Consider the following 24,952-nt stretch of genomic DNA (forward strand, 5'->3'; position numbering starts at 1 on the left):
CGCCCCAGGCCCCGGCCCGCGCGCGCCCCCAGCCACCATGAACCACTCGCCGCTCAAGACCGCCCTGGCGTACGAATGCTTCCAGAACCAGGACCACTCCACGCTGGCCCTGCCGTCGGACCAAAAGATGAAGACAGGCACGTCGGGCAGGCAGCGCGTGCAGGAGCAGGTGATGATGACCTTCAAGCGGCAGAAGTCCAAGTCTTCCCAGTCGTCCACCCTGAGCCACTCCAACCGAGGTAAAGAGGCCCGGCGCCCGCGTGCTCTGTGCGCCCCTTCCCGGCGCGCCACGGCCTGGTGGCGGGGACCGAGGGGCGCGCGCATCCCGGGGCTGCAGGGAGGTGAGGGGCTGCGGGCCCCGGGCAGGGTCCGCTCCAACTGCAAGCAGCCGAGCTCCAGGCCGGTTCCAACAGAATGGAGCCACGGCCTGCCACCGGACTCCATGAGCTCGACGGCGCGCTGGTGGGCAAGGGTGGGTGGCTCACTGAGGGGACACAGCCAGGAGCATCTCTCCAAGGACGCGCTGGGAGGCTGAGATCACCCGCGAGCCGTTCTCCGGCCCGCATCCCTGGGTCTAGACGTCTTTCTGTTCCCAATCCTGCCCCGGGGACCGACCCCGCATCCTTTCCTGCCCCAGCTGTCCTGGTGGCCTTGGCCCAGCGCTCACACCTCATCCTCCCCGGGCTTCGCGATGCCCTGCGCCTTCAGCCAGCGGCCGTCGCCCCTCACCCAGGCCGAGTGACATCCGAGTCTGGGTGGGGCCCGTGTGTGGCGGTGGACGGGGTGAGGGCAACACTGAGACTGGAGTGTGGGCTCAGGAGAGACGCTTCGGATTGGGGAGGTGACATGAGGAGCGGGATAAGTTTCTGGAACTCCGCAGCACTTTAGCGAGAGCCTCACAGCAGGAAGAGGCAAGTCTGGTTCGAAGGTGGCCCCCCCACAAGGCCAGCGCGCCCCAGGACAGGGAAGGGGGTGGGGATGCCCTCTTTCCCTAATAGCTAATGCAGAACCCCCTTTCCCACTGGAATCTCCCTACCCCGCCCAGCTTAAGTAGGGACAAGTGTCTCCTGGGGAGCGTCGGGAATGAGGGTGGCAGGGTTGGAAACACCCTAGATGCAGGAAGACTTCGGTTGAGCCCTCACTGGTACTTTTTCAATCCGGGTTTGGGTCTGACGCCCTACCCCCCTCCACCAGCCTCTGTGAATGACAAGGTCCCCCAGAAGAAAGGGGTAGGACCCCTGAAACAAGGAGGAAGTTGCAGGACCTGACAGGGGCATTCGTGGACAAGTTTTAAACCAAGTGCTTTAACACAAAGGGTCCCCAGGAAGAAAGTTTTATTAAAATGAAACTTTCGATTTGTTTATTTTTCATTTAGCTAAATTTAGTGAAATGCGAATAAAGACTCTGCACGCTGCAAACCAGTAGAGGCCAACCAAGACTTTTTAAGTCCGGCCCTTATGAGAGAGTGAGGGTCAGGGGGTAGTAGAGAAAAAGGAGACAAAGGAGACAGACCCCCACCGTTCTCCCACCAAACCCCAGCTCACACTTTCTACCTCTGGCTTCTGTCGTGTCCCCTCACCCCCATGCCTGAGTGGCCCCTGTGTGGGGCGGGGGCAGAGAAAACGGCTGGCAGAGGACTCCCCGCACCCAGACTGAAGGCCTTTGCTGCTCTCTGTGCCCTTTGCTCTCGTGCCGGCTCCTGGCACCTCTCCCGCCAGATTTCCACTTGAGGTCATACAACCTCCAGAGGACCTGCCTCCTTCCCTTTTACTTAGTGCCTTGGTAGCCGCTTACTAGCCTCTTTCGGATGTAGGTTTGGAATAACAAAGTGCCCCCACTTCTGGCCACAGCCCAGGGCACAGCTCAAGCCACCCTTCTCTCTTCTCTGCACAAGACCTGCCTGTCTCGTCTCCACTCACACCCGATCCCAGCCTGAGCTCCTGGCTCACAGCTCCAGAACAATGTCAGACTGGGTGCCCCAAACACCCTTTCTTCTTCCCACATATGCGGATACTGGCTGAGTGTCTGTGGTCATGAAGTGCTGTTTCTGGCCTTGGTCTTGGGGAGTGACATCCATCTGATGAGGTTCCCATTTATTTCCTCTTTGTTTCTCCATCCCAAGTTTCCCCCGGGGCTTGAGCCGCCAGGTGAGTGAACCCTGATGGCTAATGCATACGTCTCCAGAACCTCTCCAAGGACTGATCCTGTGGGGCGTGTCCTCTCCACCCTCAGCCTCTGGGGAGGCTCCCAAAGGGGGCCAGTCTCCCCAGCGGCGTCCTCCTCACTGGAAGAGGCGGTTTGGTCACTTGGAGCTGGTGTTTCTGGTTTATCTGGCTTTGTGTTCATCAAATTTCTCTGTCCTCTCCATTGGCAACGCCCAAGCATTCCCTGTTTGCTCTGTGGCCAACTCTAGTCACTCTGCTCCCTCTTTTCCCGTGTTTTTCTCTTTTTGTGTGCTGTGAGCCTGCTATAGTTCCCAGTAGGGATGAGTTGGCAGACACGGAAGGACCCAGACCTTTCCCCTTTCCCCCTGGATAGACTCAAATTCTCCTTTAGTTTCCTCCAAGAAAAAAGAGAGTTTCTCTAGCGTCTTTGATCCTCCTGGGCCCCCTGAATCCCATTCAGACCCCCACGTACTTAAGAGACTCCACTCTAAAGAAGATCAGCCACACTCCACAGATTGCCTGGCAGAGTGGCCACCGCTCCTTGTACCCCATGAAGGACAGCCAAGTCGGCCACCTGTGGTCCTGGTGATAGAATCAGTTTTTCCTCGGAGTCCTCCCCACTAGGCTCTTTTCTGTCTTGTCATGAGGCTGAATTGAGCCACTGAGAGCCCGAAGAAGGACCTCCAGGGAAGGAGCTTGGCATTAAATGCCCGTCTCCACCCATGCCCTCCCTGAAACACGGCAGATCAGACAGGCACCTCACCCTGGTCACGAAGTCCCTGGGCGGGGGAAGGGGTCTCTGTGGCCTGGAGACTCTGCACAGGAGGTTGCTCTGAATGTGCCTACCCATCTTGAACTGGCCCCGAAGTATTGCTCCCCTCTGTTTCAGAGTGTCCCTGTGTGCATCAGGGTGTCTGGGGTACTTTTCTTTCCAGACTGTGTGGGGGGCAACAGGAAACCGAGGGGAAGTGGCCACTCAGCAAAAGAACTTAGCTAGGGAGACTTGACCTCTCTGAGGTGGGGTAAGGCCCTCCAGGGTTGATGATGAGCTGCCCTGGGTGGGGGTAACTGTCTGGCACAGTAGTTATCCAGCCTGAAAAAAACAAACAACAACACTTTTCCACCTTCCAGGTCTTTATAACTTCACTTGGAATCTCTTTCTGAAGCTAAACCCAAATCTTATTTGTTCCGATCCCAACCCCTCGCCCTTCCCCCCACCCCCCACCTCTGAACACACATCCCACGCAGAGTTCAACGAAAGGAGCTTCCTATCACTTCTCCTTCCAGGGAAAGCCTAACACCGGTGCCGTTGCCCTGTTTGTGTCTCGCTGCCTGCTTAGATGTCTGTGGGTTCTTATTTCAGCCTTGGGCCTGAAGTTCTTTCTTCTTCTGAAAGTACCATTTCCCAGCTAAAATTACCAAACCTCTATTTCTCTCTGGTAGGAGATAGGGGGTGGCGGCGACATTGGGCCAGGGGAGATGCCTGCTCCTCTTCCATGGTTCCTGCGTGTGTTCAGGTCCTCCTAGGGGGCAGGCTTGTGCCAGCTCCACAGAGGGCATGGTGAAGGAGCTAGCCTTGGGAGCCTCTGCCTTTGGTGGCTTTTTGTATTTGTGTCTGTCTGTGTCTCAGCATGAACCTCTGCCTGAGCATTCTACTCACTTGAAAGTTGCCCTTTCCCGACCACAGACTGTGAACAGACATCACTGTGGGTTGTTTTCTTGGGACCAAAGCTGAGATGGGAGATGGCGAAGGGTACTTGTGCTTCAGCTTGTTCCAGCAGTGAAACATACTAATTAAACTTCACATGAACCAATTCTTGTTTCTTTACAATGTATCTTGGCTTAAAGTTGGAGTTTTAGCCAGAATTTCCGCTGGCCTGTTACAACACATGCAAAAATGCTGGGTATTCCAGGGTGTTACACGGCAAACCCTGTTTGCCTGGATCCTGCTCCTTTGCTGAGCTCATTGCAAATGGAAGAATGTTAGATACCCTCATGTGAAGTTCTTTGTAGGCATGCACCACACGCATGCACACTCATGCATATACACATATGCACATGCGCAGACATACACACATGTATGCACATGCCTACACCACCTACACACACACACACGTACACACACACACTTCACCTTGCAGCTTGTGCCGTGGCAGGAGCCCAGCCTGGCATCTACCGCTGCCTGGTGTGCGATCTTGGACAAGTCACTGCTCCTCTATGGGTCTCTGCAACTGTCAGAGACTGGACTAGATCCTATCTAAAGTGCTTTGTGATGGCAATGCTCTTTAGAAATAGATTTTATAACTCCCTACCTCTGCAAACCATTCACCCATACTGCCTGCAGCTCTAACTGTGAAAAGGCTCCTCCCCTCCAGGCATAGCACTCAGGGAGTCTCTCTTGTAAACATCCTAATATACAAAAAAAATCTTCTAGTCCACTGTTCTCAAACCTGGCTGCACATTGGAATCACTTGGGGCTTTTTAAAATTGCAGTTCTGACTTAGTATGGAGGGCAGGAGAACTTTAAACTCTCAGTTGATTCTGAAATGTAGCAAAGTTCGAGAACCACTGAGCTACTCCCGTCACACGCACTCTCACTCACTCTCACTCACGCACACGCATGCACACGCTTGCATGGACACCTAAAGTAGTAGTTACTGGTGACAGTTTTTACTGTGGACCCCAGCCAGGTGGCTGAGTCCCCTTCCAGCCTTTGCCCGCTCTAACCCACCACTCTGCTCCCTGTGCCAGTCCTGTCCCCACAGGATGCTCCCATGCTTTGCCCCATCCTCAGGTTTAGGGGTGGCCATGAACAGATCATCAGGAAGAGCAGCAGGATTTGGCAGATCTGGGCATGAACGTGTCCCAGCAGAGCCCCAGAGAGTCATATGGCTGGTGAGGGAGAGGAGAGAACACAGGCCATAGCAGCCCAGTTTGTTTTGGCATTTCTGTTCTGTACACATGCCCAGGGAAAGGTCAAGAACCACACCAAAGTGCTTGGGGAGGCTGTGCTGAACTCCTCGCCCTCCACGGGCTCCTTGAATCTCTGGAGTAGGGGAGGCATGTCCCCAGTGCTCCCAGCAGCTGGACACAGATGATGGGAGGACAGCTGGCCATTCTCCTCCCTCGAGGCCCCTGAACCTTCCTGTAAACACAGCCCACTCCTGCCCACTCTTGAACACCTGCAAGGGATGTTTTCTCAGCCAGGTCTTCCTGGCAGTTCCTGTTATCTCATTTAAGTTCCTCTTGCTATGGGCCCAGCCTTACTGCGCACCATGGGTGGAAGACATTTAAGGGGGTAAAGTAAAGGCATTTTCAAGGCTTCCTTTCTTGAACTTTTTATGCTGAGGGACAGGTGGGCTTTATTCAAATATAGAAGAAGCCAGAAGAGACATCAGCATTATCAGAGACAGACTTGGCAAGAGATAACCCTCCAGAGCAGCTTGCCCTGTGACAAGTCCAGCCAGGGAGAGGGATTTGGAAAGGGGGCATAGAGGAGCAGGGTTTCAGATGACCTCTGCTCCTGAGGGCAGCCTGTTGCTCAGGCAAGCCAATGTCCTAAGAACCTTCTCTATGTAGAACCCGACCCAGGGATGGGGTGGGGTGGGGTAGAGATCTAGTGAAAGTGAAGATCCCTTGCTGCAGGGAGCCCCCATGATGGAGGAGACTTAGGCCTTGCTTTCTGGGAGAAGGGTACACAGGTGTGCACCCCCCACCCCCAAACACAGTGTACAGAAGCCAGACTCCAAGGAACTCACAAGCCAGCACAGAGTAAGTACAGCAGCTGGACGGAGTGCTGACACGGTTATGCTGGAGGGCCTGGAGTGCTCAGAGCTGGGTGGGGTCATCTTTAGGAGAAGCTGATTTTTGTGCAAGGTTTTGAATGCAGGGAGAGGGCTTGGCTGAGAAGAAGAGAAAGAATGTTTCAGGTGCGGTGGGTGTGACCTGTGTGAGAGCCGGGAGGTGGAAGAGGCTGAGTCATCCCACACGGCTTTGCCAGGCCCACCGGGGTGAGGATCCCATGTATCCATGCATAGGAGCTGCCTCCATTTCCAAAGGCTTTGTAGGTGGGAAAGCTTGGGCTGTCCCTGTGATGCAAGAGAGAATCAGCCAGTCATCCATCTGATCCACCGAAAGGAGCAGCACACAGAGATGCTGATCATCCAGGTGGCGGGTCTTCTGAGATGGTTTTACACCCTGGGACACGGATGTAGAATGAGACAAGCTATGGACAGAGCAGCTCGGATTGCTTGTGTACTGGTGAAAATCATATATGCTCTGAGATGTTTGCTCCTTGACTTTGGGGTTCTGTGGGTGGGCAGATCCTCCTGAGGATGACTCACAGGTTGGGCCAGCTGCCAGCTTCGCTGAGAAGCCACCATCTTTTTGCTCTTGGTGTGTACACTCATCTAAAGAGAACAGTGGGAAGGCGGGTGCTTGGCTGGGAGGATGGGGTGGTTCTGTGGGATTAGCTGGGTGCTAGGGTGACCTCCCCTTACCACCTGGAACCAAGAATCCTCCTCAAGTAGGTGGCTTTGGTTGTTCTGGAGCTGTGTGCAGCCCCTCTCTCTTTCTGGTTTACCCCAACCACTAGGGACCTCTTTGGGTGGAAGGAAAGCCTGGCTGAGTAGCATTCGAGGATCCTGAGCTCATTCTGTATTAAATGGGGATGTCGAACCCCTAGGCACCACGCACCAGAGCACCTTTACTACAAGGGTTGGGGCAGGGGAGAAGAGCTGTGGACAAAAAGGGCCAGTTCAGGCAGGTTAGGTCAGCCCTGGCGGAGCAGTGCCCTGTGCCCAAGATCCTGAGAAAAGAAGAGACATGATTCCTGCTTCAGGGAGTGCCCTACGTACATTATGGTAGAGACTGGTACAGGCATGAGATGGAAGATTGACTACACCTTACCATGCTCCTGTACTGAGAGGACAATTGGCCAGGGGTGATGGGACCAGGTGTTGTTAATCAGGAAAGGCTTCCTAGAAGTGAGTTCCTAGGTGGAGAAGTAAAGCTATCAGAGTTATCACTGTTACACTCATTAGAAGCCCCATGTTCTTGCTGTTGAACTTGACTTTCAAAGGGCGTTGCTTACCAGCGAGACACGCTGGAGGCCAGGAGAGAAGAAACTGCTTCTGTTGTGGGAGCTGTGCTCTTACAGACAGAGCTCATCTGCCACCTGCACTCCTTGGTTATCTGGCACACTGCAAGGTGTGACTTCAGGTGTGGACATCTCTGGACTCCTCCCCTCCCTCGCTGCCTCCACCCCAAGTGTTGCTACCTTTTGCCAGAGAAGCAGTCCTGGCTGGAGTGGTGGCAGCCTCCCTCTCCCAGGGAACCAGGCAGACCCCCAGCTGCAGAAGGATCTTAGGGCATGCCTTCAAGAGCTGCCCAGAAGGGCCTGGAGGCCCTGGCCCAACCAGAAGTGAGAGTTATGGCACACATCTGTCTTCACTAGAGTCACTGCCAGGACATGGGGACTGGCTTTGGAAATTATCAGGCATCCAACCCCCTGCCTCCATGTGTCCTTGGGTCTACCCCTGCCTTGATGGCAGAGGCCTCACCTGTGCAAAGAGAAGAGTGTGTGCAAGGGAGGTGGCAGGTGCAGGGCAAGGAGGCAGATGCTTCATCTGAAGACCTAGAGGGCAGCACCGTAGCTGCTGGCAGATTCCCTCTCAGCAGGGTTGGAGGCCTCCCTGGGGTTCCATAGAATTCCTTGTCTGTCACCACTCCAGATTTTCCATCCGGAAGCATCTGGCTGACCCACACCTGCCCTTTGGAAATAACTGCTCATAAGGCGAGAGCCATGCAAGCTCTTTCTTGCCAAGAACTTGGAAGGGATGATGGAAGTGGGCTGGGTGGAGGGGAAGTGTTACCCTATCAGCCGCCTAGGGTCCTGACTGCATGAGCCTAGGTGTAGCCCCCTTCCCTGGTGAGCACTAGTTCTGGGTAGCCGAGCCCATGAGCCTTGCCTCCAGTCTCCTGATCAGGCAGTGTTTCCTGGAGGAGTGGCTACTGGAATAAGGGCAAGGGCAAGCCATCTGCTCTTGGCAGGGAGCGTGAAGCGAGTCAGAGGCTCAGGGGCCACGGGGCAAAGGCCCAGGAGGTCGCTCACAGTGGGGAGTCCCTCCAGGAGATAGGCCTGGGCCTGCAGCTTCAAGAGTGGGATGCTGGGGCTCTCAAGGATGCAGAAGCTTCTGGAAGGACCCTGAGACAGTCTGCAGAAGAGATGTGATGTAGCCTTTGACGGCTGCCCTTGATCTTTATGAGCTGAACCCCATCTTTAGAGAAGAGAAGTTGGGCTCCTCTGAGGGCCATTAGGCTTGTGTCCTGTGATCACACAGCCACAGAACACTGGAGCTGTACGTGCCTTTTGATGCCAACTGCCTCTTTTTACAGAACAGGAAGCTGAGGCCCAGAGAGAGCAAGTGCCTTGCCCCAGTGCCAGAGCCAGGACCAATTTCAACACCTCCAGGCTCCCAGGGCAAGCTCCGTCTGCCACAGCCCGACAGCCCTAGTGTCCCATTGCTCCTCCATGATGGAGGGTGGGGGCAGGCAGGGAATCAGTGGCAGTGCCACTTGCTGTGGGCTATGGTGCTTATCTGGCACTGGACAGAGGAGGTGGCACCAGGCAGGGTTGCGGCTTTCTTCCAAAGCTGCCCTCTGTACCCAGCTCAGATATTCCAGTCCCCCGGGAAAAGGCTTGGGAGTCTGGGTGGGTGTGGCAGCCTTGCTGTGGGCTATGGTGCTTATCTGGCACTGGACAGAGGAGGTGGCACCAGGCAGGGATGCGGCTTTCTTCCAAAGCTGCCCTCTGTTCCCAGCTCAGATATTCCAGTCCCCCGGGAAAAGGCTTGGGAGTCTGGGTGGGTGTGGCAGCCGGGTGAGATTTAGCTAATTAAGCCAGGTAAGATCATTGTCAACCCTCTTCCCCAGACAGGGTTTCTGATGAGGGAGTCTGACCATCGCTTTAGGGAAAAGGCATGCTCATTCCTCTTAGGAGGCTCTCACTGGATCCTACTTACCTTTCTTCCCAGAGGCCACATTTAATAGGAGTATGGGGCAGGGCTATGCTCATTCCACTGGATCCTACTTACCTTTCTTCCCAGAGGCCACATTTAATAGGAGTATGGGGCAGGGCTTGCTCTGGATGTCCAGGCCATAGAGCCATGGCTTGTCCCTTGTGGAGCTCCCAGTGTAGACAAGGGAATAGGACACCAGGCAGGATGAGACTTGGGGTGCAGATAGCAGGACAGTATGTGTTTAGAGGTGGGAGAAACTGCCTTGGGCAGGGCTGATCAGAAAGGGCTTCCTGGAGGGAGTGAGGTCTTGAGCTTGACTTTGAAAGCTGGGTGAGATTTGATGGTGTGGCCAAGGAGGGAAGGGAGATTCAGCAAGGGAAGTGATGAGAGCAGTCATGAGGGTGTCACTGCTGGCCATGCTGCAAGGATAGTAAGAAAATGAATAGACCAGCTTGTGTGGACTTGAGGCTGTCCCTTAGGGCCCCCCTGCCATCCAGTGAAAGGGAGATCAGGGTAGTGACCCCACCATGAGCCCAAAATCCAGTTCTGCTTTCTGTGATTCAAAGCCACTTTGCTGCTAATAACCCTAATGACACTCTGTCGTCCTGCGGAGCCTGTCATTTGTGGGTCTTCAAGAACTCCAAAAACATTAATTAATCCTCTCTTGGCCTTTGAGGCTGATTGCCACTCCCCCTAACCAGCTGGAGCATGTGGGAGATGAATGAAGGGGCGGTAGGTTACCTGGTCATCTGGTGGGGGCCAGGCTGGAGTTTGAATCCAGAATCCTGCCTGGAATCAGACTCTAATCAGCTGTGGCTGCTGGACCTGGAGTGTCGAGATCCTGCCTGCCTTCCTCAAGTGGGAAGCTGACCATTGTGGAACATGGAGTCGTGATTCCCTGGGATGGAACGATGGTGCTCCAAGGCCCTCCCAGCCAACTTCTGACAACCTACCCCAAGCAGCAGGGGAGCCATTAGGCCCCAAAGAACGGGTTGCCCAAGCCTTCTGGAGCTATCCCTGCAGAAATCTGTCATGGCTCTGCCCTTGGCCCTGGCTGTGGAGGGTGTGGTGATAGGTGGAGAGAGCCAGCAGGTGACTTATTCTCCATCCTCCTCCTCCAGGAACCCAGGCCCGGTCTTCCCCATGAGCATGGTGGACCTGGACACAGGGGTGAAAGAAGATCATAGCTGTCCCTGTCCTAACCCCCTTCCTTTGCCCTCCAGGTTCCATGTATGATGGCTTGGCTGACAATTACAACAACTATGGGACCACCAGCCGGAGCAGCTACTACTCCAAGTTCCAGGCAGGGAATGGCTCATGGGGATATCCGGTAAGGAACTGCTTCCATTACAAAAGACCTGGAATGTTTATGGGATGATTTGGCGTTTAAGGTGGAGAAAACCTGCACCGGTTCCTAAAAAGAGTGATGCAGGCTTTGGTCCGTGAGTCAAGGCTTATCGACTCTGAGTGGGTCTGTTGCTGTTGAGTCCAATAAGCTGGCAGATCAGGAATAGATGCGAATGAAGGGCTTTGACAGAAAAGGTGATGACCAGACAGACTCTGAGAAAATGGCTTTGTAATGCAGTGTAAGGAACTAGTTGAAACCTAAGGAAGGCAGGTCACGGGACCAGAAGTCAGAATGAGTAATCATGCTGGCAGCATAGATGTCCCACGTCTTACATAGATGATGCTACCAGATCAGAGCTTAGAAGGCTTAGAGTCTAGTCCTGGTCCTGCCGCTCTCTGTCTCTGTGGTGTTAGATAAACCTTTTAACCTCTCTGGGCATCAGTTTTCTCATCTGTAGAATGAGAATGATGATACCCGTGCGTGTACTTCACTCACAGGTTGGTATCATGTTACATTAATTGTGAAGTGTTATCTAATGGTCAGCGTAACCGTGGAAATTTGTAAGCAAGAGCTGTAAAGAAACTCTTTGCAAGAGGTGTTTTTGAATAAAATCCTCATAGAGCCCATGTTGAGCATTTTGCTTCTGGTTAATTAACTCACTCCTCAGCAATCTCACTAGCTTTGAATGCTCCCAAACTGCCCCCCCACCGTGCCCATTTTCTGACGAGCAGTGAAAACCCTTTCCTTCCCCGCAGCCTAAGGCCCAACCCTCCTAGATCCTTCTTCGTTGGCTGGACTGCAGACATGACTCATGTCAGGGTAGCTGCTGAGGCATGTCCCGTCTCCTCTCAGTTCAGGAGAGGCTATGGGAACAGGGAAGAGCTGAGCACACACGAGGATTTGGCAGGGGGAGGGGGCCAAGTGGGGAAGAAGAGGAATAATATTGGAGCCAGACATATAATCAGCCGAGGACTGGGCAAAACCAAACAGGGTCCAGACTGAGGGAGAAGAAGAGCAGGAGAAAAAGAAATAGAGTTCTGTGGCATGGGATAATCCTGTGCCTGTGGGATTTTCCCATGGATGGTACAACAGAACTATTTGATTTTTTCTCTCTGGTGAAAACAACATGGCAGCAGAAGGCAGGGAGCGTGGGGAGGAGGGTGTGGTTCGTCTGCACGAGCGTAGTCAGCATGTTTTCTAGAGCTTCTGAGAGCTGATGAAGGACATTTCCCGCAGGTACTTTATATTCACTCAGTCAGCCAACTTATCTTGAGCAACTGCTGGGGCGTGGCAGTGAGCAAGGCACGCTACAGGTCCAAGAGGCTCTGACTTTGCCCTTGATGAACCTGCAGTTGAATTGGGAGAAGCACAGAGGTCAACAGACACAGAATGAAAGCATTAGCTCCTCTACCGGAGTCTTACACCAATACTGCCATGGCTCCGAATGCTTCCAGAAGCTCTAAAAATTTTTAAATAAAACTGTTCTTAGTGTCATTTTAGGAGCCAATAAGAAAACCGGTCTCATTTCTTTATTGTCATGTCCTGTGTTTGACCAGGAACAATATTACCCACTTTGAGCACCTCACTCTTGAGATTTGGCTCAAGGATCAAATATCAAACCATCCTCAAATAACAAAGCTTTGTCATCTTGGAGCATATATTTTATTTAAATATGTAAGGGATCTGTAGGCAATTCCAAAAAGATTTTAAAATGTTTAAAAAGCAGTGGTATTACCTTAAAATTTTACCTTATATTCTATTTCAGCAATAGCCTTCTAATTTTAAAAAACCATCATATTATTTGAAATCTATGGTCACTCATATCACAAATTAATAAAATTGAATATAGAGAGTCTTGTAATAAAATAAAGCTTAAAACAAAGTTAGTCTGACATACAAAAAGCATCAAGGGGCTTAAGGAGAAGAAAAGATGGTCCAAAGAAAGTCATTAGCCCAGTCAATTTTCTGTTCCCTTCTGGCCACTCCAACTTGCTTCTCCTTCAGAGATAAGAATGTTCTAGAGGACAGCGTTGGAGCCTCAGAGTTCCACAGACCTCAGGGAGAGGATGGGGCAGTTTTTAGCCCCACTGCCTGATTTCTCAGATGGACAGACTCAGCTATGCTGTTCCAGTCTCATGGAGAACCAGGCTCATGGAATACTAGAGTCCCATCTGGGTTTACATTCTATAGTTGGGGAAAATCAGGCCCGGAGAGGACAAGTTGCTCATCAAAGATCACACAGCTGGTTAATGGCTAATGGTAGAGCAGACTAGATCCCTAACCTCCTAACTCCTAACCTAGTGGAATTTTGTTTTCATTGCCCCAAACATTTGCACTTTTTTTGACGGCCATTTTATGTGTTTCTGCAATCTCAATATTTTTACACTGGATCTGCATTATAGGGATTTGGAAGAGGCTCAGGAGATCAAGTCCCTTCACTTCCTGCCTTCCCCTGCCCTCCATCCAGGTCTATTCTCTCCTTTGGAGAGTCAGCCTAGCTCAAACACAGCAGGAGAATGGTCATGTTTTTTCCTTCCTAGAGTCAAGCTGGGTTCACTCAGCATTAATGGAGGTCAGGGGAGGGCTACCAGATAAAATACAACAAAATATAATATTTGGGACATACTTATACTTAAAAATTATTTGTTGTTTTTCTGAAACTCAAATATAACTACATGTCCTGTATTTTTATTTGCTAAATCTGGCAACCCTAGGTCAGAGTATCTCTGTACTCAATCCTATAAAAAAAACAAGACTCCTTTAAACTCTCCTCTCCTAGGCTAAGGACCGAAGCAGAATTACTTCAGGCTGCAGCCCATTCTGGTGAGAAAATAGAGGCTTTTGTCCCACTCATGAGTCACTTGAATACTTTCCTCTGGGTCAGTCAAGTCCAGGATGAGGGGAATAGAGAGCTGGAGGCATTGGAAAGCACAGCCCTTCTATTCCAAAGCTGAAAATAGGCCTTTATCCCATGGGTTCATCCCAGATGAAACTGAGGCAAGTGGACAGTTTTGATTTCCAGGAAGTGCTTTGATGGAGATGACAATACTCTTCTCTATCAACTCCAGCTCTAGAGGGTTTTCCTATTTTTAAATCAAGAAGCACATCTTGATCATTCAGTTCTCCTGTGAGTCATATCAGGTAAAATGCTCTTCAGCTGTGAATTGGACTAGACCATGCTGCCCAAGACCTGATCCACAGAGAAGAGAAGCCATGTGGGTATCATCACCAGGAGGTCTGGAACAGGGCATCCATGGTGCTCGGTTAAATCCAGCCTGGAGCTTTTGGGAGTGGAAGCCCCAGGAATATGGTGAGGGAGAATTCTACCTTTGTCCAGGCTTTGTCCTATTCATTGACTGAATTTTTTCATTTGACCCAGAACTCATTAACAATCTTTCTCTCCACCCCTTCTCAGTCGTACCTGCCTAACTCATATGTGGGTATGCAATGGTCCCCTCATGACAGGGTCTTGTGGACAACATGCAAGGGACCCTTACCCTCAGGAGAGCTGATCCTGTCTACCCTAGACCCAATGCAACCTGGGTGAGCCTCTGTCACAGAGGAGAGGACTGTGGCTGTATTGAGCTTCAGTAGGGGATGGGAAATCCAAGCACAGTGCTCCCCAGGTTGGTGATTCACGCTCAGTCACAGTTAACCATGTTGACTGAATGTCCCCAAGGGCAGAGCCATAGGCCAGAGAGAAACTTGGCAGGACCTTGCCCTAGGAGCAGTAGAAAGAGACCCTCCTTGCCAGTGCACAGGTAACAGAGGCCATGCCCAGAGAGCCTGGTGTGGAGGAGCAAGCCTTGGACTTTGCCCCTTAACTAACTACGTGACCCTAGACAAGTTTGTAATCTGGATGAGCCTCTGCTTGCCCATTTCTGAAATGGGTGAAAATTCCTATGTAAAGGACAGTAGGAGGGCTATGGATATGAACTATCAGGTCAGCAGCGGGAAGTATCGGCTGGGTTGTTATAAGCCGAGGGAACTGGAGTGGCGGAGGAGCAAGCCTTGGACTTTGCCCCTTAACTAACTACGTGACCCTAGACAAGTATGTAATCTGGATGAGCCTCTGCTTGCCCATTTCTGAAATGGGTGAAAATTCCTATGTAAAGGACAGTAGGAGGGCTATGGATATGACCTATCAGGTCAGCAGCGGGAAGTATCGGCTGGGTTGTTATAAGCCGAGGGAACTGGAGTGGCCTTTGCTTCCCTAGACCTTGGTTTTATCAACTATAGAGCAAGGAAATTGGATTAGATCCTAGCCCGGGACCCATTTAGGGTTCTGTGTGGTTTGCGAGCTGACTCTGAGTAGCTGCAGGGCCCCACAGTCAAAGCCTGCATGGCAGTCTTTCCAGGGCCAGAGGCAGTGTCAGCCCCTCCAGCCCAGGTCTCTGCTTCAGGACTACAGATGGATAAAGGCTTCTGCACTTCCTCCCGTTTTCACCTGAGCACCTCCGGGCACCGGGAGAACAGCAGTTAATTAGCCCTTGCAACAGGATGAGGAGATGATAGGAGTTCGTTTACTTTAGCTTTACAGAGGGGGAAACTGAGACACAGCAAGTCGCTCTGCTGAGTGACTACCCTGACTTAAAACTCAGACCCAACTCCCTCTCCCCTGCCCTCGTTTCTCAGCTCTAAACACCACTTCCCAGACACATGAGCTGGGTTTCTTTGGCAGTGCCCGCTGAGCCTCTGTCTTTTCTTGAAAGATCCAGGTGAGGGGAAGATAGAGAATCAGCCACGGGCTCCTACTCCCAAGCAGGCATGGGTCCTGCTCCAGGAGGGAGCGATTGATGTGTTTGCCAACTCGGTGTCCCTGCTGCCAGCTTGTGATTCACCCCCACCCAGCCCTGGGAGATAGGAGGGTCCCACAAGGGCCCCAGGCTCTCACCCAACAAGAAGAGGCAACGATCCTACTTGCCGAGGGACAGAATGTGCCCTAGAGAGAGAATGGAGGCGAACGAGCGAGAGCTGCCGGGCCGGCTCCCAGAGCACCCCTCCCTGCTGAAGGTAGCAGCTCAGCATGTGGCATGTTTTCACAGACAAATTGCTGCTACTGGGACACTCCCTACACTCAGACTGGAGAAGAAGCCTATGGCAAATGTCTGTGTCAGGAGTGTTCTTGGGGACAGGCCCTCCTTTATAAGCCACAGTGCATCCAAGCGGCTCTGCTTTCCAAGTGCGGAGTTTCTGTCGCCCTTGGGGTTGGGGCTGAGCTCAGGGAGACTCCTTTCTCTGCTCGATTTTCTACCCGTGGGTAAAAGCAAGAGGAACTAGAGCACGGGATAAGCCAGGTCCAGAGAGGACATGGAGAGAGAGAAGAAGCACTGGCCTGGGGGCCGGTTCTCCATCCCTGCCCACAGGACCCTTGCTAGGACCCTCTCCCTGCGGGGCTCAGTTTCTCATCAGCAGGACGAGACTGTTGCTAGACCATCTCCAGCTCCCTGCTGCTCATCCGTGTTCTGTGTCCTTCCTGGGGGCAGGAACGTGCGCCTTCCGCGCCCCGGGTTAACACTATGGGCTTATGAATGGAGGAGGGTGTTGCTCCAGCGAGGAAATGCAAGCGGTGTCCCCCAAGGGTGAGCCGCAGGTGGGGGAAACCGGGGCAGGCTCGCGGAGGAGCTGAGCATGGAACTGGGTGTGAAAGGAGAAGAATGCCTTCCTCAGCAGGGAAGAAATGAAATGCTCCTAGGCCCGGGACTGGGGTCCCACAGGACCTTTCTGACTGTCCACCAAGAACAGGCATCCCCCAAGGAGGGCAGCTGGTTGGTTGCGTGTTGTCAGTTCCAGAGCTCTCATAAACCTCCCTGGCTTCTGCAGCCAATCCTAAGGGCACGAACTCAGATGTCCCTCAGCTGAGTGAACATGGTGGCCTGCCCCGTCCTCCTGCCCTGTGAGGAGCGCCAGACCCAGGAGAAGGCAGAACCTCACTGGTCACTGTCCTGGCTGTGTGGACCTTTGTGGCGGAGGGGCAGGCAAGTCCAGGGCAATTTGGTCAGCATGTTCAGGGAGAGACATCTCTGCTAAGGGACTCGGGATGGCAGCTGCATAGCTTGTGAAGCACCAGGCTCTGCCAGCCCAGGACAAGGTTGGTAGCAGGCCCTTCTCAGAAGGTCCTTGGGAAGGAATTCTCTCCCCAGAGGCAACAGAAGCCAGCTTTGCATTTTTCTTTAGCTTAATCAATCAGCAAGTCTTCATCAGCCATTCCTATCAAGTTCTACGAGTGCTGAGTTTATAGCTAGGCTGGGAAAACTAATACTTGGATCGACCCGGGACTCAATTTCTTCCATCCCAATGAGATATTGTGAGGCAGATAATTCTCTGGACACAGAGAATTGTAGGAACAGTGTCTTCTCCCAAGAAGGAAGCTTCTGGATGAGCTGGCCATTGCTCTCCGCCTTGCCCCTGCACACACATATTCAAAGTGGAGCCTCTGAAACCTTAGAGGGGAGATTTGAAGGATCAAGGATAATTGCAAACTTCTTTATTTTGCTCCAGAAGAAATTAGCAGAGTTTTGTTTGGGGCTTTTTTTTTTTTACCCTTTGGTCCTGACAAGAATTAATCTACCCAGCCAACAAGTCTTTAAAGTCTTTACGCTATAGGTAAAAACAATGAACAGATGAAACAGCAGCGTAAGGAAGGATATAATTAAAAACTAATTTTTGCAGCAGGTGCTGGCCGGAACCTCTCCAGGCCTCAGTTTCCTCGTCTGTAAGTGAAGGGGTGGAACCAGGTGACCCAAGCCTCTTCCCTAGCCTTAGTCCCCAGGGTCTCAGAGATCGGAGGACTAGATAGGCAGGCAAGTGCGGGGCTTGTAGGGCTGCTGCGGCCCCGGCTTTCTCAGTCTGCTCCCTTCGACCCCCGGCACCCTAGTAACGTAATCATCCCTCAAATGAGTGTAGCATTTTGAATTTACCCAAAGTGCTCCTGTTTCCACTTCTGCACCGGAGGACTAGATAGGCAGGCAAGTGCGGGGCTTGTAGGGCTGCTGTGGCCCCGGCTTTCTCAGTCTGCTCTCTTCGACCCCCGGCACCCTAGTAACGTAATAATCCCTCAAATGAGTGTAGCATTTTGAATTTACCCAAAGTGCTCCTGTTTCCACTTCTGCACTTGGTCCTTCAGTCTCTGTGAGGTCGGTAGGTATATTGGGCATGGTCATTCCAATTTTATTTGCAGGGAAATCAAGCTGTGGAAAAGTGCAGGGCCTTGCCTCAGACAGATTTGGCAGAATTGAGTCTGGACTCCAGTGGACTCTGAGAGGGTGTGAAGAGAGAGCGGAGGACGAGCCTGGGCGGGCAGGGGGACAGGCGGTCAGGTCTTCTCTCCGAAGCCAGGAAGCAGGGGACGTGAAGACAGGCCGTCACAGCACAGCTGCGGGACAGCTGCTGGGCCTCTCTTCTGGTTTGCGAGTTTTCCTTTTGTCACTGGGCTCAGCGAGACAAATGCAGCGGCATTTCCCAAGTGGGCGGAAGGGCCATCCCCACCCTGTGCTAGGGTGAGGCTCCACTTTCTCCCCCAGGGCCCTGGCGTGTCTCTGCGGAGGCCTGCCTGCCCCAGGAGAGCAAACTCAGCTGAAAAACAAAACCAAGCCGGGTGTGGGGAGGGGATGGGGCATATGCCGAGACACAGGTGGGGAGAGGAGTGGTTGCAGGGCTCCAGACTGGGAGCCCCTCCCCGCCCACCCCCACAGGGCACACGAGGGCGAGGCTTGGAAGGGGACGAGGACAGGGCTGAGCTAGGCTGGAAAAGAGGCTGCTGTGACTTCAGCAAGGGCTGAACTGTAGACTGCCAAACAAAAGAAGCCTCACAGGGCACTCTGTAGTTGGGGAAACTGAGGCTCAAAGAGGCAAGGTGACTGCCCAAGGCCCCCAGGAGGCAGGAAGGAACCAGGATAGGCACCCGGTCCCCTGACTCATTGCCCAGTGCTCCTGGTCACACCATCCCATCATGTTACCTTTGCCAGAGTGGGCAATCGTGTCCCCCAAACCTCGGTCATTTACATTCTGCTGTCACAATTTCTGTGATATCATTATACCAACTATTATTTACTTATTTTTTAATGGGGTTACTTTTAAATTCCAATACATTTATTTATTTTGAAAGAAAACTTTATATCACTAACTCAAATGACAAAAAATAGTATCCTTTGCCATAAATAAAGGCTAACCATAATTTTAATAACCAGTAATAATCAATAGACTAAAAACAGAGCATTATTTAATTCTAGCTAGATATTTTTATCTGTAGAAACCTGTTTTTTGTGGGGGGTTTGGCTCAGGAAGGGAGGCTGGCAAGTGTTACACACAGTGGCACCCACCTTTAATAACCAGTAATAATCAATAGAATAAAAACAGAGCATTATTTAATTCTAGCTAGATATTTTTATCTGTAGAAACCTGTTTTTGTGGGGGGTTTGGCTCAGGAAGGGAGGCTGGCAAGTGTTACACACAGTGGCACCCACCTAGGCTTTCTCCTCGTGGTAATCAAAATGGAAAAAGGAAGAGCTTTCTACGTGCTTCAGTGTTAGTTATTGCTGTGCCCTTGAGTCCCCCAAAGTCACCTCACAACCACCAATGGGGCATGGCTGACACTTGGGGAGATTGTGTCCAGCACTGGGGTCTTAAGCTAGTTATTCAGGATAATTTTCCCAAAGCTGACACAACAGGTCAGGTAGGAGAGCTGAGGGCGGGGGAGAAAAGTGACGGGGCAGAGCCCCTTCCCTCAGCAAGATGACCAGCCCCATGCCTAGCTGGATACTTTTTTTAATGGATCATATAAAGATGTTGTTTCTGTCCTTTGGAGCCAACCTGGGGAGGGTACACAGGAAACCTCCAAGCTTCTTCTACATTCCTATGGCCTTAATCAGCTCTCAGAAGGCCACACAGTGCTGGAGGCAGAGTGGGGGCACTCAGGGCCAATCAGTGTCCCATCCCTCCCTCTCCTCCCTCCTGACTGCCCTAGAGGCTTGGAGCAGGGTAGCCCAGCTCCCTGAGGCCAGAGAAGCTCAGCCAGACTTGACTAATTCCAGGAGACTCTAAGGCTCAGCCTCAGCTGCTAATCTTAATGAGTCCCTGTTTTCTCAGCCCAACTTATGTGTACTCAGTGGTGCATTTAGAGCAAGGTGTGGTTGAAAGGGTACCAACCAGTCACTTTTCAGTGCCTTTGCTCTCATGGTCCTAGCCAGGACAGACCACAAGGTGTCCTGGCCTACAAATGTCTCTTGGGACAGAGAGTCTTCTAGCACAGGTCTTTGGGCAGTAGAATGTCACATAGCTGAGCAGCTATGCTCTTCTTAAATGTCTCCAGGGACCTTCCACAACTGGCCAAAAGAGAAGGGACAGGCACCTCCTATGTTTGGAATCCCTGGGGAGGGGTCTTCTAAGAGTCAGGGCCAGAAACTGGCCAGAGATGCTGGTGGAGTTCCTGCAGAGGGCCCCTAGCTACAGAGGCTCCTTGCCATTTAGACATTTTTTGTGTCACCAGACTCTGGTGGCAGAGTGCCTGGAGGACAAACACTGGGAGAGAGGCCTGCTACATCTTAGCTGTGTGGCCTTGGACAAGCCTCAGTTCTCTGAACTTGATATGCTCCTAGAGAGAATGAAGCTGCTGCTCTCTGCCCTGACACCCCACTGGCCATGTGGGAGAAGGGGCGGTACTGGGAGGCTCCAACAGGATGATGAATGGGGAAGCCCTTTGCAAACTGTAAGGCACCACACCTGCTAAGATGTTCTAGGATGTGCTCGAGGAACTTCCAAAGTCCTTCCCTACCTGAATCCACCACTGTTGAAATGATGCGTGTTGCACATGTGCAAGTGGGGAGTGCATAGGGGAGAGTGTGTGCACGTATACATGCGTGTGTGCCTATGCCATGCATGAGTGAGCATGCATGCACGCGTGCTCATCTTCCAAAGGAGAGATCTGTTACCTCAGCACTGAGGGGTAACTGTCCCTCCCTTCTTATGAAATTCTTGACTATCTAATCAGCAGGAGTGGTTTCTTCCACTGTTGGGTCTCCAAGGAGCTCTTTTTTGGGCCAGTTAAGCATCTGCTCTTCAGATGTTCCCACCTCACACCCTTTGGCCCTCCTCTTCTTGGGTTGGGAAGCACCTCCTGACCTAGTGCCCAGGGTGGTTCCAGGGCCAGCCAGCCTTTCCATCCAACTTGCCAGCAGACGGTGGGAGTTCCTGGCCCCGTGGGATCTTCCTGACCCTCAAGTGTGCCCTTCAGGGGAGCTGGCCCCTCATCTGAGACTACAGGATTTATTTCACATCAGGACAGTCCCCTTGCCTTCCCCTCTCGAGATGGTGGGAGTTCCTGGCCCCGTGGGATCTTCCTGACCCTCAAGTGTGCCCTTCAGGGGAGCTGCCCCCTCATCTGAGACTACAGGATTTATTTCACATCAGGACAGTCCCCTTGCCTTCCCCTCTCCAGGATGAACCATCATTGGGACAGTTGAGCTGGCCTCTAGTTCCGAAAGCCAGAAGCTGTGACCACAGAATATGGAGGGCGGGATGACCATGCCTCCAACTTGTCTGAAGCCATGGAAAAGAGATGGCCTAGGGCATGGGTCTTCTGCCACTTGGGCCTGTGAGAGCTGCATCTGAGGTGACGAACACCTGCCAGGGACTTCATTTCCAAAGCAAAACAGAGATGTCTTTATAGGAAACCTTAGGTCCTTGTTCCCAAACCCATTCTAGGAGCATCAAGAGCTGAAAAAAACCTTGTCAAGTGTGGAAGGGAGAAATAAAAGAGAAGCATCTCAGAGACTCTGCTTTCTCCCACAGCTCAGCGATTAGGCAGGGAGCAGGACACGGAGGCAGAGCTGGGTGCTGACGCTGGCGACATTGTTTGTTCAGACAGCAGATGTTATTGAGCACCAGCTCTCAGCTAGGTGCTGGGGTGCACAAGTGCATGTTCTCCCTCCCCCACTGGGTACCAGGAACCCTCCCACCTACCTGCAAAGCAGACTTGGAGCCTGGAACCCAAGAGGGCAGAATGCCTCCTTCATTCCAGATTCATGACCACGCTGGAGAGAGCAGAACCTTCCTGAAAGACCCACAAGCCATAGCCCGGAGTTTTATACGATCTTTTCTACTTGCGCTTCAGTTATCTCGACACTTTAGAAAATTTGTCCTCGATGATCCAGAAATGTTTGTTAATACTGGTCTGATCAATGTGCGCTCACAATTTCTATTCTTCAAAGGTTATGAGAGACACTGGCCATTATTAACGAGATCTCTAGTAAAGTCTATGCTCTCAGGATGGGAATCAAAACTTTGTTGTTTTTTTAAGAATTCGGGTGACAAAACATGGCCACACCTGGCTTCGGACTGTTTCTAATTTCTTCTGTGCCTCTTCTTAGTAGGCAGGAGCTGGTCATCCAACAGCCACTGTCCTTTAGTTCACAAACACCTAAAGGTGCCTTCTAGAGCTCTTTCCAGGGTAGGCATGCTGGCCTCAGGGTGCTGCTCACGGAATTGCCGATGTAGCTCCTCCTGCCGTTTAGGACTCCACAGTGAGGCACATTCACCATGGCCTCCTCCAAGGTGAAATGTGATTGCTCTTTGCCCACACTTCAGGGCTTCTGAGCAGTGGAACTGCTCTGTTCAAAGCGGTGTGCCAGGAAAAGAAAGGAGGGCCAGCTCAGGGTGGACCCCTGCTTCTCAGAGAGGGAGCTGTACCCAGAGGAGACAGGGATCGACACTCCCCCTGCTGAAGTCCTGTCTTTGGTGACTCAGGCCCCAGTGGCTTCTTGCTGATTCAGACTGCAGAGTAAGCAGCTGCCCCTCTGGGGGAATTCTCCATGCCCTGGAGCCCGGTGTGCCCCCCTCCTGCCAGCCTTCTTGGGAGAGTACCTATACTCTCCAAATCCTTCCAGAGGGTCAGAGCGGAGCTGCTGAGCCACACACAGAGGTGCACCTTGCTGCCTTGTGACTCTCCTGCCAGCCTTCTTGGGAGAGTACCTATACTCTCCAAATCCCTCCAGAGGGTCAGAGCGGAGCTGCTGAGCCACACACAGAGGTGCACCTTGCTGCCTTGTGACCGGCTAGCTCTGCCCAGTCCCTGTCCCTACCAAAATCCCAGTGAGATGGAAGAGGGCTGCAGCATGCCTACTCCATGAGGGCCCTTCAGACTGGCACTGAGTGGGGAACAGTGAGTGCCGGGAAACAAGCAAATGGAATGTGTCCTCACAGGGTTTCCAATCAAGGACCTTTCTTAGGAGAACCCTCCTAGGACTGAGAGGCACGATGACCCCACGAAACTGTGTGTGCTTGCTTTCATGAGAAGGGTGTTGGGAGACCTTGTTGCTGAAGATGGCCTTGTTGGGCACTCTGCTGGGTGTGAGACTCTGCTGGGTGTGTGACCTGGCAGGGCAGAGCAGGGTGTGTCCTGCTGGAGAGCCGGTCAGGCCAGCCCCACCTTGCTGGCAGAAGCTTGGTTTCAAAATGGGTAATAGCTGGGGACACAGACATTCTTTTTATCTTGGCCTGCCCAACACATGCCCAACTCCCAAGAAGCCAGGCAGCTTCTGCCTATCAGCCAGACCTTGAATGGAACTCTCTGGGCTCAGTCAACCTGCTGCTGTCACTTGGGTTGGGAGGAAGAGGGAAGTATCCTAGACCATCACAGACTGAACCCATGTTGTGCTTCCTTCATAGATTGGCTGGCCCTGTCTAGAACCCTCCTGCCTTCCTAGCATCTAACTTTGTTTATGGTGGCTTCACTGTTCCCTGGAGGCCACGGCAACCCCACTGCCAATCAGCAGCTTGAATCTTCACCCCAGCACACATTCTTAGGTCAAGTCACAGCACCCCTTTCAATGAGCGCTTGCTGTGAGCCCAGCCCTGTTCTAGGCACAATGAAGGGCAGCTCCGCCCTGGAGAGCTTGGAGAAGTGACAGAAATCTACATTAGCAACTAGAGGACAAACAAGACCACAGGGCAAATAATCCCAACTCTGGGCACTGTCGGTATTTGGGTTGGGTCAAAGCAGGTTTGTGAAGAGACTTGGAGGAATGCAGGATTTGAGAAGAGGTGGGCAAGGCACGCTGGCCAGGGTGGCGGAGAGTCTGAGCAGAAGCAGGGAGGCCGGGATGTGGCTGATGTCATGGGGAATGCTGGGAGGGGAAGAGATGGCTGGACAGCAGGGTGGGGCCAGGCTGATGAGTTTGTCATGTAAGGAGAGAGGTACTGTAGACTCTCCACCAAGGCAAAAGCTAATGAAAGCTTTGCCTGCAGAAGGTCAAGGTGATGGCATCGCATGGCAGGGGCCAGAGTCCCAGGGGCTGGGTGGAGGCTGGTGAGAGGCACAGGAGTTGCCCAGTGGTTAACCGATTAGAGCTAGGGCCACGGCCCGGGCAGTGGGAGTGCAAAGGGTGGAGTCAGAAAGGATTCTTAGATGGAAAGGCAGAAGGACACCATCTCTGCCTGAATGGTTAGTTACTGTCCCGTCCAATGATCTTGGTCAAACAGGAGCTCTTCCAGATTTGGAGGTCTCTTCAGACTGAATGGCTCTCTCAAGAGAAAGCTGGCAAGATTAAGTCCTTTGAGGCCCTGGATCTTGGGCTTATATTGCTTTACTTTGGTTCAGTCACTCTTTAGGACTCAGTTTCCTTGACTACAAAATGAAGGGTTGGACTCTGCGAGCTTCCCAACTTTAGGGGGAACAGGAAAAGAGGGAGCATTCAGTGGGGGGTTAAAACTCCACACTTCTCCAAGAAGGAGGGGAGATGGGGAGAAAGGTAGATGAGTTACAAGACCTAGGTCATTATCAGAAGGGTAAGCAGAGCAGGGACTGGCCAGGGGAGGTTCCTGGCTAAAAAGCCGACCTCCCTGGCCCACCTTGCACTGGGCCCCCAAGAGTCCCACTGGTCTCCCGAGTGGAGAAACATGTCTCTCTGCAGATTAAGTCCTTTGAGGCCCTGGATCTTGGGCTTATATTGCTTTACTTTGGTTCAGTCACTCTTTAGGACTCAGTTTCCTTGACTACAAAATGAAGAGTTGGACTCTGCGAGCTTCCCAACTTTAGGGGGAACAGGAAAAGAGGGAGCATTCAGTGGGGCAAAGTGGTGGCTCCTTTAGATATGACGTGGGTGTCCTTGGCTACCTCAGCCAAGTCCTAAAAGTAGTCATCCTGTCTCCAATCTGAGTCAGAGGGATACAGAAGTATCTACTGAACAAACACTTTATGTCATGTACGGTCCTAAGTGCTTTACAAACATTAGTTCATTGGATTCTTCCCCAACCCTATACATTGAGTACAATTATAATCCCAGTTTTACAGATGGAGAAACTGAGGCACACTGGGCTTAAGTAACAAGGCCACCCATGAAGCAATTGACATGGCCAGGGCAGTCTGTCCCCAGAGTCTGTATTCTTGACCCCCAGCTCTTCCTCCCACACAGGTCAGCCCAGTG

At 52.2% G+C, this 24,952-nt stretch overlaps 1 protein-coding gene across 1 annotated transcript in view; it reads left to right on the forward strand.

Moving 5' to 3' along the window:
* Positions 1 to 37: 37 nt before the first annotated feature.
* The window catches only part of LOC103581653 (plakophilin-1), a 33,823-nt gene continuing 8,908 nt past the window's right edge, over positions 38 to 24,952 (forward strand). The window contains exons 1-2 of the mRNA XM_008563428.1: positions 38 to 239; positions 10,408 to 10,514. Of these exons, the coding sequence (XP_008561650.1) occupies positions 38 to 239; positions 10,408 to 10,514 (309 nt within the window). The remainder of the gene's footprint in view (positions 240 to 10,407; positions 10,515 to 24,952) is intronic.

This window comes from Galeopterus variegatus, unplaced genomic scaffold, assembly GCF_000696425.1.
Source record: "Galeopterus variegatus unplaced genomic scaffold, G_variegatus-3.0.2 Scaffold13606, whole genome shotgun sequence".
In the NCBI taxonomy this organism is placed as follows: Eukaryota; Metazoa; Chordata; class Mammalia; order Dermoptera; family Cynocephalidae; genus Galeopterus; species Galeopterus variegatus.